Source organism: Astatotilapia calliptera, chromosome 6 (assembly GCF_964374335.1).
Source record: "Astatotilapia calliptera chromosome 6, fAstCal68.1, whole genome shotgun sequence".
In the NCBI taxonomy this organism is placed as follows: Eukaryota; Metazoa; Chordata; class Actinopteri; order Cichliformes; family Cichlidae; genus Astatotilapia; species Astatotilapia calliptera.
Window position 1 is genome coordinate 40,150,121 of NC_137427.1, and position 18,866 is coordinate 40,168,986.

At 39.5% G+C, this 18,866-nt stretch overlaps 1 protein-coding gene across 1 annotated transcript; it reads left to right on the top strand.

Moving 5' to 3' along the window:
• Nucleotides 1-349: 349 nt before the first annotated feature.
• LOC113024729 (E3 ubiquitin-protein ligase pellino homolog 1-like) lies at nucleotides 350-18,283 on the top strand. Its single transcript, XM_026172024.2, has 7 exons — nucleotides 350-566; nucleotides 9,311-9,471; nucleotides 13,948-14,077; nucleotides 14,409-14,510; nucleotides 15,586-15,783; nucleotides 15,866-16,054; nucleotides 16,385-18,283. Exons 2-7 carry the CDS (start codon nucleotides 9,386-9,388, stop codon nucleotides 16,961-16,963), a joined length of 1,284 nt encoding a protein of 427 aa, XP_026027809.1. The 5' UTR covers nucleotides 350-566; nucleotides 9,311-9,385; the 3' UTR covers nucleotides 16,964-18,283.
• Nucleotides 18,284-18,866: the final 583 nt, after the last annotated feature.

Genomic DNA, 18,866 nt, shown 5'->3' on the forward strand with positions numbered 1-18,866 from the left:
CTAATTTGAGAGGATGTCTTATTGGGGTAACAGCTGCAGTAAGTCATAAACCTAAAATCATAGTTGTTTGTGCACAGCTACACACGCAGACCGCAGAGAAAACCGGAAGTACAGGTTTTGTATTTTCATAATAAAACAAGTGTTAATGGTGCAACCATCTCAAATAACCAGGTTCTCTTAATTAACTATGAGTAAACTAAAAACTAAAAGTAGACGTTCAAGTTTATAAGACATACTACTGGCATTTACTTCAGCTTGAAAACAATTTGGCATTTGAGTAAGTATTGAGTATTTTGGTATTCAAGTAAGTTAAGTTGTTTTACTCTGAAATGTTAACCGGAAATCAGTAGCCTTGATAGCTAAGAGGCGCAGTTGAGTTAGAAAACGGTTAAGCCAGCATTCGCTCAGTGTGGTTTTGTTAGGAACAAAATCGATAAAAAGTCGCCGAACTCCTGGTAAACATTTAAGTAACTGTGACATTTATGGTCTAAAACGGCTAACAGCGTTTGTTCCTGGAACAAAGACATCCGGGACATGAGACTGCTTTAAGACGAACTGTAACTTCGGTGAGTTAATTGTCTAAGGAGTTGATTCTTTTCGTCATTGTTAGCGCCACTAACGCCGCCTTAGTCCTCTGTAGTTAGTGGTAACCTTATGCTAAATAAGTACCTAATGAACTAACACATTCTCTGCTTTTTCTCAAGTTTTACGATCGAAAAATGCTAACTAGCTACGAGTTACCGTAATGACGTTATATAGGGCAACAACAGTATACCAATCTCTTAAACAATTCAAGATTTAGGTTGAAAGCGCCATAGGTTTAGGTTGATAAGCGTCTTTTTTTTTTCACTGACAAAATCCCAAACACAAGTTGTTTTTTTTGGGGGGGGGGGAGATTGTGTGAGTTTTGGAAAACGTAAATCAAATTTTATCGACGCTTTTATGGTCGTATATGGTATTAAATTTCGTAATAAATTACGGTGACACGTCCTTTCCGTAGTAACTTGTGAAGTGTCCTGTGTGTATGTGTGTCATAAACGGCTCTGAAGTGTCTGCTGACTCCACTAACATAGCTTCTTTTCTGTAATAGTGTGTCGTACTGTTTTGTCCACAATAGAGTGGCCACAAATAGAACTCCAGATATTTAATTAAAATGTACACACAGCATTGCTATATTCTGCAGCTCATTGAATTCAGGATTTGAAGTTATTATTCATATTAGGTAAAACATATAGTGTGTGTATATTTAGTGTCTTAAACAGGGCTCTGTCCGTGGTGGTACTCCGTCCTGTCCTGTAGCCCAGCTGGCCTTCTTTGTCCTGGCCACACAGACTCATTAGCATTCACCATCCTACCAGAGCATCCATCTGTCCCCACAGACGATGCTTTTGTTCCCCATTTTAATGTTAAAACTTTGCCCTTTTTGTCCAACTGTCCCCTCATATTAAAAGCCTACAGATGTGTCAGCCCATCTCCAAAGACGAATGTTGATCTAAAGCCTGGAAAGTTTTAGGAGTTCTAGGTGAGAGTTGCACCAGAGGATAAACAGAAGTGATGCTTACAGTTTACGTAAATTGAGATATTTCATTGTCAGAATATCACAATTTATAGCTGATTTACATACGTTAACGTTTCTGTGGCTGTTGTTCAAACTGGTATTCACAAACAAAAGGGCAGAAAAATTATGATATTAATCCTGAGGGCGAATCTGTGGGAGAACTCTGAAATGCTAAAGATGGTAGTTGTCCCAACTTTGTCACCAGAGAGCCAATTAACACCCAGATAATGAAACAGAAAGTCTTTGACTTTTTACCACTGGAGTGAGGAGATCTCTGAAAATGTTGACTTTTTTTTGGCCGGTCCCCACTTTTTCACACCCCTCTTAGGTATCTGCAGAACATGCCTGCTCGTGTTCTGCAGGCTCATCTGCGGTATGTGTGTGGAGTGGGAGGTATTTCTTCTTCAGAGGTTATGTGGAATCATCACAGAATGGTATAGGTCTTGTACCTTGTAGCTGGTCTGGTTTGGTAAACATCCAACACCTCCGCCCCCACCCCCCTGTTATTTCTTTAATATTACTGTACATGAGTTTATCCTGTTGTGTCATTCTTTTGCTAACTAACTTGTATAGTACCCACAACTCTTGGCTGACATTTCCTTTGAGCTTTAGATTAGAATAACTTAATCTTTTATTTCAACTCAATAATAGTTACAGATCACAGCGTTTTAGAAATACTGGTTGGATGTTCCAAGTAAACTCATAATTTTCTAGCATAGTTCATAAATTTAAAATAGATTTCTTTTAAGAGTTTCATCATGTACATGTAAGCCATAGAAGGGCTCCAACTCTCATAGCCATGATAGTTCTTTGCACTTTAGGATTGTCTTAATCCTAATAATGGTTTTATCCCATGCTGGCGTTCTGGCTTGGCTAAATAAGTGTGAGCCATCCTGAATGGTATTCCAGTGAATATTCTGCAGTTTTGTGTACTGTAAACACCTTACTTTCACAGTAATGAAACAATATAGTGGTCAGATAGAGGTACCCGTTTGTGTCAGGTGTTATTCTGCTGTCTTTATAGTCTGTTTTTTTTTTTTTTTCCATAGTGGATAAAGAAAAAAGTGACTAACAGCTCAATGTACAGTGCTGTGGAAAAGTATTTTCCCTGTTTCTGATGTCTTTCTTTTTTATTTTTGGAACATCATTTATTATATGATGTAAAGTAATATTAAACATAGATGGCATGAGAATTACAAATTGCAATTTTTAAATCATGATTTTATTTATTAATGGGGAAAAAGGCTATTTAGACATTAGGGCTGAACGATATATCGCATTTGCGATAATATCGCGACATGATCAAGTGCAATTTTCTAACCGCAAAGGCTGCGATTATACTCTGGACATGTCCAAATTCATGGGCTGCATCCTCCTGAGGCCGCATTTGTAGACCGATTACGTCACAGCGACGCGCCGAAGGCTGTCCAAATTACTACCATATCCCAGAATTCATAGCGCGGCCCAGCCAAACTCCAGTTTCCAGCAATGGCGGCCGCTACTGAGTTTTAAAATTACTCATACTAATCTTTCAGGGCCACAAAATAAACTTTTAACATATTTTCAGGCGAGAAAGTAGTTGTGTAAACATCAAATAGCTGCTCGGTTTATCAAGATATCCCATATTTGCAAAAGTGCTTCGACGTTTTCAGAGGTGTCTGCTACCCACCAGCTCGACAGCTAGCCGGGAGCTCGAGGGTTACTGATGCGGCCGAGAACGGCACAACTCCCGGCACATCATTTTCAGATCACCGCGGAGTTTCGCTGCTCGGGTTAAACGTAATATATAAGTCACTTAGACAACCTAAAAATGTTATTGTTGGGCTTTTTTCAGTGTTTTGTTTGTTTGTGAGTAAATCGGTTTGGCTGAGATTAAAGTTATTAGATTAGATAAAATAAAACTTTATTAATCCCCCGGGTGGGTTCCTCCTTGGTTTTCGCACAGCTGACTAAACGTCAAACAGAAAACTTATTAAACAGAAGTATGAGACAGTCGAGAATTTACACCAGTGTCTGGTTATATTTTAGATAGCAAGAAGCAGACGGCCGAGTTTATTAAACTCCACCGAGACAGCGGTGACGCTAATCAGAACTAGACCGTCCAATTTCACGCCTTTAAATTTTAAAGGCGTGTTTGTGTGTGTGTTTATACAATTGCTATTATGTTTGCACTTTATGTGTAATGTTACTGACTGCAGAGATCAGTAAGATGTGTGTATTTTTTATTTATTAGTTTTATTTATTTAATATTATTTTTTAATTGAATGACTGTCTAGTAGTTCACAGATGTCGAAAAACTGAGTGTGGTAAAGCCACTGATTTTGTTTATGTATATTTCTGCAATCTGCACATTGTACTGACTTTCATTTTAATGTTTACACCAGGGTTCCTTGTCAGCACTTTATGCTCAGATGTTTGTAAGCTAAAAATAAACTATTGTGTATGTTCAAATATACTGTTGTGATTGAAGAAGTTAAATAAAAATGTCAGTCATCAATTCATGCATCACCTCATGTCATCATAACAGAGGTCTGTCTTCCAGGAAAGAACAGTTTAAAATTAATGTAATATAGTATTGGCCATACTATATGATGTATTGCTTGTCTTTGTTTAATAATACAGAAGACAAAGACCTTAAAAAATAATCGCATATCGCATCGCAATCGCAATATTGGGGCAAAAAATCGCAATTAGATTATTTTCCATAATCGTTCAGCCCTATTAGACATACCTGGCCCGATCTGAAAGTGAATTTCCCCTGAACCTGCTGGTGTGGCACTTTTGACACCAAGAACTGCAAATGTTTGCAAGGGTGTTTCACATCACTGTAGAGGAAGTGTTGTTAGTTCATACCGAGATGAAATGGAATGTTAACTTTCCAAAAAGTTCCTTTTGCCTCCTCAGTCTACGGGCTATTTTCTGAAAAGCTTTGGTTATCATTAAGATGGTTTTTTTGGCAAATGTGACATTACCCTTTTGTACTTGTACTCTCCTATGGATTTTATTTTTTTGTGGCCAGCAGTTCTTTAGATGATGTTTCTTCTTTGACCTCCTGGGATGAGTTGTCAATGAATTTTTTTAGTGTTTTTGGTAGGCCTGGTACTCCTGGGAAGGTTCCCCACTGTTGGAAGTTTTTGTTTGTTTGTGGGAAATGGCTTACACCATGGATCAATGGAGTCTCAAAGCCTTAGAAATGGTTGGTAAACCTTTTCTGGCTGGTGGATGTCAGTGACTGTGTTTGTTTCTTTAGACTGTGAGATGTGTTGCGTTTTGAAGTCTTTTCAGTCTACTCCACTTTGTAGGACAGATTCTATTTAAGTGATATCTTGATTTAACAGATCTGGCAGTAATCTGGCCCACGTGTGACTAGTGAAATTGAGCTTGACTTTCCAAAAAAAGTGTGTTTAAAAATTAAGAAGGCAGCAGACAATGTAGTTTGCAGTCAGGTATTCAGCTGATACCCATCTGCTTAAGTTAATTAATTATGGTACACTAAAAATTTGTACTCTTTTATAAGAGGCTGATGTTGATAACCTAAAGTAACAGCGCTTCCATCAAATGACATCAAGGCTGAATCGTCACCATGCCAGTGGTGAGAAACGGCAGCCCAAACTAGGTCGCGTGAGGAGCCGTGACTCCATTTGAGCTTTGTGTTGTTGAGGCTGATTACAAATTGAGAGATGGGTCACAAAGGCGGGATACAGTGAGTTGCAGTATGAACATAGCATCTATGTCAGAATCTACATTGCTTTCACAAGAGGGAAAAGACGCACATGAGAAAGAGGAGTGAAGTCACTTTAGAACTCAACCTTGTTATCTGGTGTCAATTTACAGATAGTGACTGTGTCTCTTCAACCCTGCATTTCACTGAAATAAACTTTGGACATTTTTGAGGGCATTGGATAGTCACGGGGACATCGCTTTGTTGTAAATGCACTGAAATCACATTACCTCTTAAGCTTTCCAGTCAGCTGCAAGGAGATCCTACAAGGTTTATCTTTAATTTTAGCCATAGGATGTTTTTCAAATGAAGTCAGAAATTGAAAGCTTTGTGTCTATATAATTCTTATAGCAATGAACTTGGAATCAGTGTGTAATGTAAAATAATTATTACAATGTTACAGATTTGTTCAGAATAATTTTTAATGTTGATAATTTTTCTGCTTCACAACATAATTCCTTTTGCAAGTGCGGCATTTTGAAGAAGTGACATATTTTGATGTACTTATTAGTAGGAAGCAACAGATTAATTCAGTTCATTTAATGCATTTTCCTTTTAATGTAAACCTGAGATAGATCCATACAGTAGGACATTTGGTGATAGTATGCAGAAGATCAGTTATTCTAAGTGATTAACCTTATGTGTCCAGACAGGAATGGCCTGTGATGAAGATGATGTGAATCACACGCTATGAACTGAGGCTACGTCCACACGTACACGGGTATTTTTGAAAACTGAGATTTTCCTTTTTCGTTTTAAAAAATAATCCCGTCCACACGTAAACGCAGAAATGAAGGAAAATGCTGCTAGGAACATGCCAAAGCAACAGGTGGCGCTAGATTCCTAACCGTGCAGAAATGTTGGCCAATCAGAAGTCTAGAAGCCTCGGTGGGGGAAAAGTAAACAAAGCTGGGGCATAGAAGCAGAACCGAGTCGTATGTGTGGAGGGACAGTAACTGTGTGTATATGTAAGCATTTAAACACTGCAGAGAGTACAATTAACAGTATTGTAGAAATTCATTTAACCAAAACAATAACGTGGTGCACAGTGTGACGTCAAAAAAGGCGCACACCTTTGACGCTGCGTTTTCTCAGTTTTTCTCGTCCACACGTAAATGCAAAAACTGAGTTTTCGAAAATATCCACCCTGGCAGGAGATTTTAAAAATCTCAGTTTTCAGTGACTGAAAACGCCGTTTACGTGTGGATGGAAGGTGCAAACGCATAGAGAAATCTGCGTTTTCAAAATTCCCGGGTACGTGTGGACGTAGCCTGAGTCAGCAGATGCAGCAGGTGTTACAGATCTAAAGTTTAAGGGTCAGAATTTTTTATTCAATATAAAACACAAGTTACGGCTGCATCATTAAATATGCTGGTCTGTGGTATCTTCAGTTGACCCTGTCCTTGTCCACAACTGAGATTCAGCCATAGCTAGTGTCAGCCTTCAGCGGTGTATTTAAAGATAGGCAGGTGGCGTACTACACATTCATCATTATCACTATCATTAAAGCTCTAGTTGATAATTAATTGTAGATGTAGAAACGTACAGGTGCATGTGTTTATCCTGGATTAGCAGGTCCTGGCCCTGTTGAATGATATTTGCAACTAAGAATCGGTAAATAACACCATTTACGGATGTATATATATTTTTAATATTTTTGTTTAAGTATTATTATTAATAATAATACTTTATTATTTATTTATGTAAAATTGTTTTAGATTATCTTATCTAACAGTATTTAAAGTAGGTTGATTATTAAAAATTGCTTTAGTGAAAATACACAAGGTAACTGTTTTGTCTTAAAGTTCATGCATTCTTAAATTGTAAAGTTGAAGAGCATGAGGACACCTGAGTGGGGGAAACAACTCAAAAAGCTCTGATACTGCAGAAAACACATGAAAGGCTTCTGAGTGGGAAGTATGTGCTAAAATGAAAGGCTGACGGGAAGCAAGAAATGGCACAGCTTTTCAGTGCATGCTAACACAGAATAGCGCTTATCGCCATCAGCATATCTTCATCTAGAAGTGAAATGCCACATCCTAACAGCTTTTAATACATTTTCTGCTAAGTTGCTTTGATACCAGCTTATCTTGATAGTGTCTTGATATACTCCTTGTTTCCCGTCACTTAGCTGTATCATGCGTTTATCTGTGGTATTAAGAGGAAACATGCTGTAAAGGCTTCAGTTTGTCCTGCCTGGAATAACGATTATGTTGGATGATGTTTGCCAAACTTAACTGTTACTCCTTCTACCTTCTTTCTTCTTGTGCTCTGAGGCCTGATCTGAACTTATTGGCTGTAGACAATTCTGCTTTGTAATGGACTTCTAAATATAAATATTGGTGAACGTTACAGAAATTTTAGTGTTTTGTTCATAAGCTTAAAAGGTCAAGAACAGTCTTCTCCACTAAACATTCAGTTAATCATTTTAGTCTATACCACAAATATGTAACCAGTTTCCCCCACAACCAAAAGATCAGGGTTTAACAGCCATTTGTATGCTTTACTGGGTGCAGAGAGAACAATCATGGAAGAGGAGCAGCTTCAGCTTCACTATAAGCTATGGCGTCACCTACACTACTACTGTATTGTGGGAAAAATGGAAGCTGAATCTTCTAAAACCTTTAATCTGCACACTCAGGTGTATTTTTTACATTCTCCACTCATTCAATATTTGTATTGTTACTTTTATGGAGAAAACTGTTCAATGCAGTGAGACAGATGTCAGTTCTGGATGGGGTGTAACAAAGATGCATCATAAATTAATGTCTTAATAACTGAGCTGGTCAGGTAAAATGTCAAAGATGAGTTTAATGTAGCAGGATTGTACTTATTTTCTCAACACGGAGTTGTTTTTTCCCTGTTCTGAAAAATGTGATTATAGGAAAACACTGTCATGGCCAGTCGGCTTGCATAGCACAACGTTTACTGGTCCATCAGCTGTGCTGAACGTGTCCTTCTTAGCCTGTTACTATAGCCAACACTCATTGATAGTTTTTCTTCCTTAAATCCTTAAAAGTTGAGTGAAGAAATATATTTTTTTTAAAAACAGCCCTTTAAAAAAAAAAAAAAATGCATTTTTTTTTTCAAGCGTTGCTTAAAATGGGGGGCAGGGATAGCTCAGTAGGTAAAGTGGTCACCCCATGATCGGAAGGTCGGCGGTTCGAATCCACTTAACGGCTACCCTGAGGTACCCCTGAGCAAGGTACCGTCCCTACACACTGCTCCCCGGGCGCCTGCTTAGTGGGCTGCCCACTGCTTCACTGAGTGAATGGGTCAAATGCAGAGAAAAACAAGTAATTTCCCCATGGGGATCAATAAAGTATCCATTATTATTATTATTATTATTATTATTATTATTATTATTATTAAAATGGTATTTTCAGAATATTAGCAATGCTGAACAAAGAGCGGAATTATACCTGAATCTGTGACGGTGATCTGCCACACTTTTTCCATAAGCTGGAATATTAACTCTAGGGATTGCACTCAAAGAAAAAAATTGGGGGTCCTTCAACATACCCACATCTGTGTGACAACCAGTCGAGATCAGTGCAGTATTTGTCATAATTGTGTAACACGCAGATTTAGATGATCATGATGTGTCCTCTTTGGCCTTTTGACATCAGAGCTGGCATTCTGAATACAGGCTCAGCTTGTTAAGTGTTTTCTGTTCTTCTGTTTTTTGTTTATTTCATAGTACAAAAGAACATAACATCAGTCCTGGCGTGTTTCTAAGTGAGTCAGCCTTCACAGATAAAATGGACCCTGCATTACCCCAACAACACTCAGTAGATTTGAATGGATACATTGTGCGCCACTGTTGCTCCCAGTACAAAGACACTGGGTGTATTGTAGCAATGAATAGGATCGTGTTGAAGCCTTTGTGTGTTTATATGAATGCCTAAATGTTTTTAAAGTGAATATTCAGTGATGTATGTTTTTCATTATTTTTCTTTAAAACCGAATCATGAAAACTTTTGATGATTTTATATCCAAGAATATAAACCTTGGTCTGATTGTGTCTGCAGGTGGCGGGCTGTGTGCCTCTTTCAGTAGAGAATCTCTGATGGTACTCAGCCTGCCTTTTTCAGAAACCTGCACAGATGTTTTCGCTGGGTCAGGAAAACATCTCCACCCACCTTATGTCTACCAAAGGACCTGTCAAATATGGGGAGCTCATCGTTCTGGGGTAAGCGGTTAATTACTGAGTTCACATACATTCATAAGTCATCAAAGCAGAACTTCTTCAGACCATTTTTTTTCTTTAAAATCCTTTTTAAAACTGTTGAATGTGTAGGAAATAAGCAGCTTTTGATCAATGTTGTACCTTCCAGGAAGGAGGGAACAAAATCCTATTATTTTACCCACAGGCACACATGCAGGCAAGAAATCAACGATGGTGAAAACACAGTGTTTGGCTTAACAAGAGGAAACCCTTTCTTACATTTTTTTTAACAGGGGGATTTAGCTGTAAGGAGGGATTCCATTTGAGTTCTGTTGTCTCAATATCAAACTTAAAAGGCATACAGTAACCAAACATGCATAATAAATATGAATTTTTTCCGCCAGTGGAGATGGTTAATACAGCAGTCCCAGTCATGGTAAGATGAAGAACAACTGACATGGCAGGAATCAACATCTGCGTATTTGCTTTTTGTCAAAGGGAAAAGTGGTTAATGCAGACACTGTGTACGCACACTCATTCTAAACCCACAGACCACAGAGGCAAACTCTCTCTAAACCCACAGAGTAAAAGCCCTTCAGGTGGAAAGATGGGGTACTGTCATCACCCTGCCAGGCGGGTGGTGTGGGCACCTAAGTTTGTGAATGCGATAACTCGAGATCAAAGCAGCATAGGAGCTTCAAATTGATACCAGAGGCACATCTACAAAAAATCTGGGACAAGTTTGAATCTCAGTGACCTCAATCTCAAGGTCAGAGTAAGCTTTCTGAAAATGTTGTGAATATGATAACTTGAGAACAAGGCGACGTAGGTTTTTGAAATTGATACTAGAAAGTTGTTCTATACAGTGGATGTAGAAAAAGGAGTTAAATTCATAACTGATAGGGGACTTTAATGCGGTCTAAAACTAAATGTTTTAATAAATGTCACAACCACTCATTTACATGTAAAGGACTCTGGCCTCCTCCCGCAAGCCAAAGACGTCTAATGTTAGCTTACTGTTTTATTTTTAATTGGGTTTAGGCATGAATGTGATTGTCATTAATGACAGTAAAATCCTGGAAAAGGAAGACGGGATACATCCTTAGTTTTGTTTGCACTTATAAAAAAAGTTTAGTGCCTGCAAGCTGCAATCACTTATACAACTTTCTTCAATATTTTATCTATATTTTTTATAAATATCATAATCACAAACTTCCATGATATATCATGATAAACTTTTGAGGCCATCTGAAGCATTTCTAGACCGTATCTTATAGATATGTTCCTGGAAACTTGTGTGCTCGGGGTGGCTAGTGTTTGGTAAAAGTCTCTTTAAAATCCCTTTTAATTTCTAAAATGTACGTAGTAATTCTAAACCAAACGATAAAACAGCTGGATATTGCAGACATATTTTTGATGTCATCAAAACCATTTTTGGAGTTTGATAACCGATCCTTAAACCTGGTTGTAACATTCAACTTCTTTAGCTGTAGTATAAAGGACAAATTGTGCTGTTGTTGATCTAAAAGGGCCTGGCAGTCTTTGTTTGTGTGCCTTGAAGTTTATAAGCGTCACTGTTTTAGGTAAGAAATTGACTAAACTTGGGTAGGTTTAAGCAAGTCTCTTTATTTTAATGTGCCTTGTAGTGTGAGAAATTCAGTTGGGTGCTGCATAACTAAAGTGTGTTGGGAAACTCAACCGCAGCCATTAAATGCTGCCGACTTCCTGACTAAAGGCCATTCACTGTGCACACAAGAGTGAGCCTGCGGTTCAGGGAGGTCGGGTCAGGGACGTGGTGGCTGCTGTGGTTTTAGCCCTTTTGTTTGCTTTTGTATTATTGTGACCACACGTGGAATTAAACAGTCTGGATTGCCCTGAGGCTGGCAATTACACTAGTCATAAGATTTAATTAGAAAGATCCACATAGTTTGTGAAAACATACCTTGTAGTGTGGTTCATAGAGTGGAGCCACAGCGGAACTGGGGTGGCTAGTGTTTGTCTAAGAAAAAGGTGGCTGGTACTTCATCTCAAACGCAGGAAGTTTGCATTAAGCAGTGAAAGAATGGCTTGTCTCAACTGTTTACTTGACCTGCAGCTAACAGCAGCCTGACTCTGAAGATAACTTCAGTTAAACTGACTCTTATTGGAGCCCCCATAACATTCAGGATTGTGTTTTCAAATGTTAAACACATCAGGACGACAGCGGTGCTGTCATTGTTTTGTGTTTTTTGTTAATTTTCAAAACATGATAGTTTGCTTTTAAAAAACAGACACATTTAATGGTATCCTAATGGCTCAGTTGGATAACCTATAAATCTCTCAACCGCAGCATCCTGCTTTTAATTCTGGACTGAAACCGTAGTTACTTTTTGCTCCCTCCCTCAAAGCTTCCTGTCTGCAGTGAAAGCTGTGGAAGGAATGTTTGGGCAATATCTCTGTTCGTCTTTTTACCTACACTACAGAGAAACGGCCTCGGTGTGTTTAGCCAACACAAACTAGCAGAGAAAACTGAAAGTGAAGCTGCTAGGGTTGTCAGGCATAAATTTCTCTTAGGTGGTTCCTTGTTGTTGGTGAGGCTGCAACAGTTTCTCTGGGAAATTCAGAGAAGTTTCGTTTTATTTGTTTTTCTATTGGATGCAGACCTGGGACCTGCAGGTTTAGCTAACAGCTCTGAGTTTGTTAACCATGAGTTGAGGGACGCTTTGGGTCTTCTTTTCCAAAAAGTGAGTTAACTTCAACTCCAACTCACTTTACTGAGAACTTTCACACTCATAAGGTTGAAACAGCAGTTGCGTTACAGATGTATATCAGCTCAGAATAAAAACTATAGTCTTCATCTTTCTAACTCTGTGACTCTGGCTGACCGTCTAAGAGGAGCATTTTTGTCCAGTTTCCTCGTACTGCAAACCTAACTGTGTGTCACTTTATCAAACGCTGTTTAAATAAAGCTTTAGCCATAGAACACACCAATCAATGAATCAATTGTCATGTTGCAATCGGTCACACGGAAAGATAGCTGTCATCTTGGAGATGATGTGAAGAGTCTGAAGACTTAAACTGTATAAAATGTATTTCAAAGAGAGCTTTAATTGCAGCTGCACAGTCCGTCTTCTGAATATGAGTTCACTTGCAAAGCAGGATGGATCCAAAACTGATCACTGATTTAGACCACGTCAGCCCCAGTTCCAGGCAGGCTAAGATTGGATCAGATTAGACATGGTTACGTTGGCGAACATTAAAGCAGAGATTTTAAGAAATTGGAGTAAAAAATTTTTTTTGGATTACATTTTTTACTGAATACGTCTGTGTAGGTCTTCAATCATCCTGGGGTTGAGGCGCCTGACAAGGGATTTTTAAAAAAACGCGTTATAGGTGGCAGACAGTTGGTGTTGTAAGCCACCTGGTCTGTTCATCTGTCTTCTCAGTCTAAAATGTGAACATCGGTGTCCTCGAAGGAGTGACCTTTTATCTAGTAGATGCGAATGTACAGCTGAGTCTCGTCCTGTCGAGGTGGCGCATCTATGTTGTGCTGTGCGTTTATGGAGGAGCTGTTTGGTTTCTCCAGTGTAGAGGTCTGAGCACTCCTCACTGCACTACACAGCACACATTACATTGTTTAGTTTGTGTGTGGGAGTCTCATCCTTGGGATGAACCAGTTTTTGTCTGAGGGTGTGGTGGCGTTTGAAGCCATGCTTGGAGAAAATTCTCTAATAAACCTGCTACATAAGGGACGGCAATGTTGTTCTGTTTGTCATTCGGTTTCTCCCTAGTTGGTGTCTGACCTTCTTTCCTGTGTATCTTTGACTGATTTAATGAAGGCTCAGTTGGGATAACCATGTTTAAATCTTTAAAGCGTTTTTTAAATCTGTGTTTTCCTAAAAATAAATAATAATAAAAAATTATATGGAACTTTTATTGAGACAGTGGCCTAAGTTAATTACAACTGCTCGTTTCTTCCTTCCTATGATTAGCACTGACACGTTACTGAAGCTCAGCAGGTCGAGCAGGTCCTCTAATAGTCTGAAGGTGTGTGGTTTGATCCCTGGTTGCGCCAGTCTGCATACCAGATATCCTTACTAACCCCAAGCTGCTCTTTGATACATCCATCAGAGTGTAAATGTTAGAAAGCACTGAAGCATACAAAAAAGTGCTTGTGCAAATGAGTGAACAAGGCATGTTGAATAAAGCACTTCGAGTGCTCAGGTAGACTTGAAATATCCTCAGTCTAGTGGATTAAAATGGAGGCACTGCTCTCTCCATTCCCAGGTTGATTCCTAATATTTGGAGCACCACTGACCCTTTGTTTCCTTACTCACTGCTTAACTCTAGATGAACATACTCTAAGTTGATTTAAATGCTGAGCTGCCAGGAGATGATTTTCTGATTTGCCATTGTCTTTGGTTCATTCATTCATAATAATGTATTATTAAAATTAAAATGCCTTTTTGAAATGCAGCTGAACATAAAGCAGTTTTGCTCATCGTTATCCTCTGTGTTCAGGTGTAATGGGTCTCTACCCTATGGAGACAAGGGGAGGCGGAAAAGCCGCTTCGCTTTGTGTCGCAGAAATAAGGCCAACGGTGTGAAACCGAGCACTGTCCACATGTCATGCACACCTCAAGCTGCCAAGGTGAGAGTTCAACACAAATGAAAGTGGCACATTTCTGGTGTATTTTAATCTAAATATGACGAGTGTGAGGAAACTACAATGAATATGGAACGCATATTTAACTCTTTTAATCAGTTCTATCTTAAAGGTCTGCAGGTTAAATATGATGCTCTAAATGGAACATGCCCTTAATAGGATTTAACTAAAACATCTTGAATTTGTTACCAGTTTCAAAATACTCTTCCTGACATGCTTCCATCAGTATTAACATCCCCGCGATTGCTGTAGAAGAAATTCTTTCATGTCTTAAACACACTAACAGAGCTTCTTCTTTCATGTTTGTTTTGTTAAGGCCGTCAGCAACAAGGAGCAGCACAGTATTTCATACACGCTGTCTCGCGCACAGACAGTGGTGGTGGAGTACACTCATGACAGCAACACAGACATGTTCCAGGTGTGTACTTTGAAAAGCATACACCCTACATGGATATTCAACCTTGTGATTTTCAGTATTATCCTTTTTCAAATCAAATCACTTTTATTGTCACATCACATGTGCAGGTACATTGGTACAGCACATGTGAGTGAAATTCTTGTGTGCGAGCTTCACAAGCAACAGAGTTGTGCAAAATACAATAATGTAAACAAGCAAAATACAAGAATGGCTACATCTGAAACTAATAATATATGTACAATATATAATAGTATATGCATTTCTGGATGTGTATACTAAATATTTTTCTACGTGTGTGTGTGTGTGTGTGTGTGTGTGTGTGTGTGTGTGTATACACATATTTTACAAATTAAATAGAGTAAACAATAAAATAAAATATATAAAATATACAGAGTTGAGACGTGCAAAACAGTGGCATTACTGTACAGTATGGAGTGCATAATGTTGAAGTTCCAGTAGTGAAGCTGAGGTGTCTATGACGTGTTCAGCAGTCTGATGGCCTGGTGGAAGAAGCTGTCTCTCAGTCTGCTGGTACGGGACCGGATGCTGCAGAACCTCCTTCCTGATGGAAGCAGTCTGAACAGTTTATGGCTGGGGTGACTGGAGTCCTTGATGATCCTCCCCGCTTTCCTCAGGCAGCGCTTCCTGTAGATGTCTTGGAGGGAGGGAAGCTCACCTCCAATTATCCGTTCAGAGCACCGCACTACTCGCTGGAGAGCTTTGCAGTTGTAGGCGGTGCTGTTGCCATACCAGGTGGTGATGCATCCAGTGAGGATGCTCTCAATGGCACAGTGATAGAAGGTCCTGAGGATGCGGGGGCTCATGCCGAATCTTTTCAGTCTCCTGAGAAAGAAGAGGCGCTGCTGCGCCTTCTTCACTGTTTTGTTTGTGTGTACTGACCACGTAAGATCCACGTAAGATTTTTAGGTCAAAGTGAACACTGGATGAATGACATTGTTACATGTCAGTTTTCTTTATTAAAGTGGTGTCTACCACAAAATATGTTCTGTAGGTAGCATAATGAACACCACTGAAAACAAGCAAGACATGAGCACTTGTCTCTGTGTAATTACAGATTGGCCGTTCTACAGAGAGTCCCATTGACTTTGTGGTTACGGATACTGTGCCTGGAGGTCAGAACCAAGCTGACAGTCAGACACTTCAGAGCACCATCTCCCGCTTTGCCTGCCGCATCATCTGCCAAAGAAACCCACCTTACTCTGCACGAATTTACGCCGCAGGCTTTGACACGTCTAAAAACATCTTCCTTGGGGTAGAATGCACAAACTGCTCATTTCCTGTGATAACATTTCTTCAGTTTGAATGTGCTAAACATACATTTGACCTCTTCATAGGAGAAGGCAGCCAAGTGGAGAATGCAGGATGGGCAGATGGATGCACTGACGACAAATGGAGTTCTCGTGATGCATCCTCGCCACGGCTTCTGCCAGGACTCCAAACCTGGTCAATGGAGGGAAATCTCAGTTTGTGGGAATGTTTTTACACTGCGGGAGACCAGATCAGCTCAGCAGAGGGGGAATATGGTGAGCGACTCCTGTTTTCTCTCACACACCACACAAACACACACAGTTGTGTTTTCATATTCTCGTGGGGACATCTAATTGATATGCTTTCCCTAGCTGCTTACTCTAATCCTAACCTAATTGTAACCCTGACACTAAAACCACATTTTGAGACTCAAAAATGTCTTCAAACACGTGGGGGAGGGGAATTTGTCCCCATAAGGGCCGTTGGTCCCCACAAGCATAGTAAACTTACAATCTTTGGTCCCCACAAAGACATGCAAACCTGTTACACACAGACATGCGCAAGGCCCAGGTCATTAATCCCAGGTCATTAATGCCCCCTCCAAGGTGGAATCTGAGTCCAACGAGCTGGTGGATGGGTCTCTTATCGACCTGTGTGGTGCCACCCTGCTGTGGCGCACGGCCGAAGGACTGTCCCTCACTCCCACTGTCAAACACCTGGAGGCCCTACGGCAGGAGCTGAATGCCGGGCGGCCACAGTGTCCCGTGGGCTTCAACACACTGGCCTTCCCCAGCCTGCGTCGCAAGGACGTCCTGGATGAGAAGCAACCATGGGCATACCTGCGCTGCGGCCATGTGCATGGCTACCATGGCTGGGGAGGGCGCTGTGATCCTGAGGTCGAAGCAGAGTGTCAGGAGCGGGAGTGCCCCATGTGCCGTGCGAGGGGCCCTTATGTGCCACTGTGGCTTGGCTGCGAGCCGGGGTTCTACGTCGATGCGGAGTCCCCTACCCACGCCTTTGTCCCCTGTGGCCACGTTTGTTCAGAAAAAACAACTGTGTACTGGAGCCAGATCCCGCTGCCACATGGCACACATGCCTTCCATGCCGCCTGCCCATTCTGCATCCAGCCGCTGAGCAGGGAGACCGGCTGTGTCAAACTGATCTTCCAAAGCCCGCTGGATTAGGAACGACTCTTGACTCTTTATCTGAAGCCTTAATCAACAAAAGAGGGATGCAACTATTTACAGTTTGGGAATTTTCATAACTTAATTTAACTTAATTTAGTGTTTTTGTGCATTTATTGGGTTGATTCTTACCTTTTATACGGTTATATGGTTCAGGCACCAAAAAGGTGATTGTTCTTCCCCAGATACAGCTGTCTGGAAAAGCTGTGATGATCTTTAACTTACTTACACTTAATTTATTCTTTTACCTTTTTAATGTAATTTTGTCTATGAGTCAGTGCAACATTTCCCTGCATCTCTCTGTAGCTGATTACCGTCTCATACTGCATTAATGAGCTGATAACAAGATCGAGTTAAGAGTTGTGTTCAGATGTTGGTCTGGAAGCTTATTCAGGGGAAACACTGGATTTTAGATTTTTTTTTTTTTTTTTTTTTAAACATTTTTTTCTTACGTGGAGTGTAAGACTACATTTTGATTTTTTTGGGGGGGATTGTTTTTTAAACTCCAAAATCAAGTGACCTCTTTTTTTTTTTTTTTTTTTTGAATGCAAACTCTGAACCCAAGCTAGCAAAACTGTATCTGGGAAACTTTTTAAGCTGCTCTCCTGTGACTTGAAACATCTATAAGTTTATACATTTTTCAACTAAAGAGATGAATGACTTCAAATCAGCGATCATTGTTTTAACAATTTTTTTTTTTTTACAAGCAATAAATATAGACTTCCTTACAGACCTGGGTCTGTAAGGAAATAGTTATATTTATACTATTTATTAGGGAATAGTTACATTTATACTATTTATAAGGAAATAGTTACATTTCCTTACAGACCCAGGTAGCTCAGCAGCTCTGTATTCAGCATTTATCCAGTATCTTGAGGCCAAACCTGTCACTTTAAATTCATCATGTACTTCATATTTTCTTAATTATGTTTTATTCTGATTGTAAAGATTCTTGGACCTCTTTCTTGTACCTTTCTCTAAACTTTATTTTTGTCCCTGATGAGTTTTAAGAAATATTATCCAAGTATCTTTATTGTTATTTTTTTGTTTTGACTCATCGTGCAAGAAATTAACAGCATCATCAACCAAAACCGTGATGAGAGGGAAGGTTAGTCTGAAAGCATCAAAGCAGATGCTGATACGTTCGCTCTGACTCATTTCCTGTGAACCAGGTATTCATTATATTTTGTCACTAGCCTGTTTTTAAAGTGTGTCTCCTTCTTGGTTATGCAGTCATGCTGTACACTTTTCTTTTCCTTTTTTTTTTTCTTTTCTTTTTTTTGTACCGATAGCGAACAATAAAAACAAGGCTGAAATTTATGTGACTGTTTGTTTACTGTACATATACAACCAGAGTATTCATATAAGAGTAGTGGAAGTTAGATTTTAAATGAGTCTATCTATATATCAAGATATAGATGTGTATACACAAAAAATTGAGAACATTGAAAATGAATCAGGCTGAGTACTGTACTGATGTGGACTGGATAATGTGTTTGGAGCAAAAGGGACGTCATTTAGCCCAAACTGGAAAAGTACAGCTGATGGAAAGCCAGCTGGATCAAGATTGGTAAATGTGCATAAACTCATTTTCAAGTACAAGTCACATCTTTGGATTCATACTGAACATTTACACTTTGTATTTTGAATGTGATCTGACTCCAGTTCACTGGTCTTTACTGATTTAGTGAATTCAAGAAGATATAACCAGTTGTTCAATAAGCTATATGGCTCATTTCCAACCTCTACACACTATAAAGCTGCTATAAAAGGTAAAATTCATTCATCTAATCAGCATCAGTACCTTGAATTAATGTCCGCTACCCTTGTAACCTCGCATTGAGCATGATTATCACACCTTGTCCTGCACCAGTCCAGTGCATTACTGTGAACTTTACCACAG

What these genes read in the sequence shown, in the direction of transcription:
- LOC113024729 (XM_026172024.2), top strand. Translation starts at nt 9,386, where the DNA reads ATGTTTTCGCTGGGTCAGGAAAACATCTCCACCCACCTTATGTCTACC. An exon ending in GCAACACAGACATGTTCCAG is followed by an intron (nt 14,511 to 15,585) that starts GTGTGTACTTTG and finishes GTGTAATTACAG; the next exon opens with ATTGGCCGTTCTACAGAGAG. An exon ending in CTCAGCAGAGGGGGAATATG is followed by an intron (nt 16,055 to 16,384) that starts GTGAGCGACTCC and finishes GCCCCCTCCAAG; the next exon opens with GTGGAATCTGAGTCCAACGA.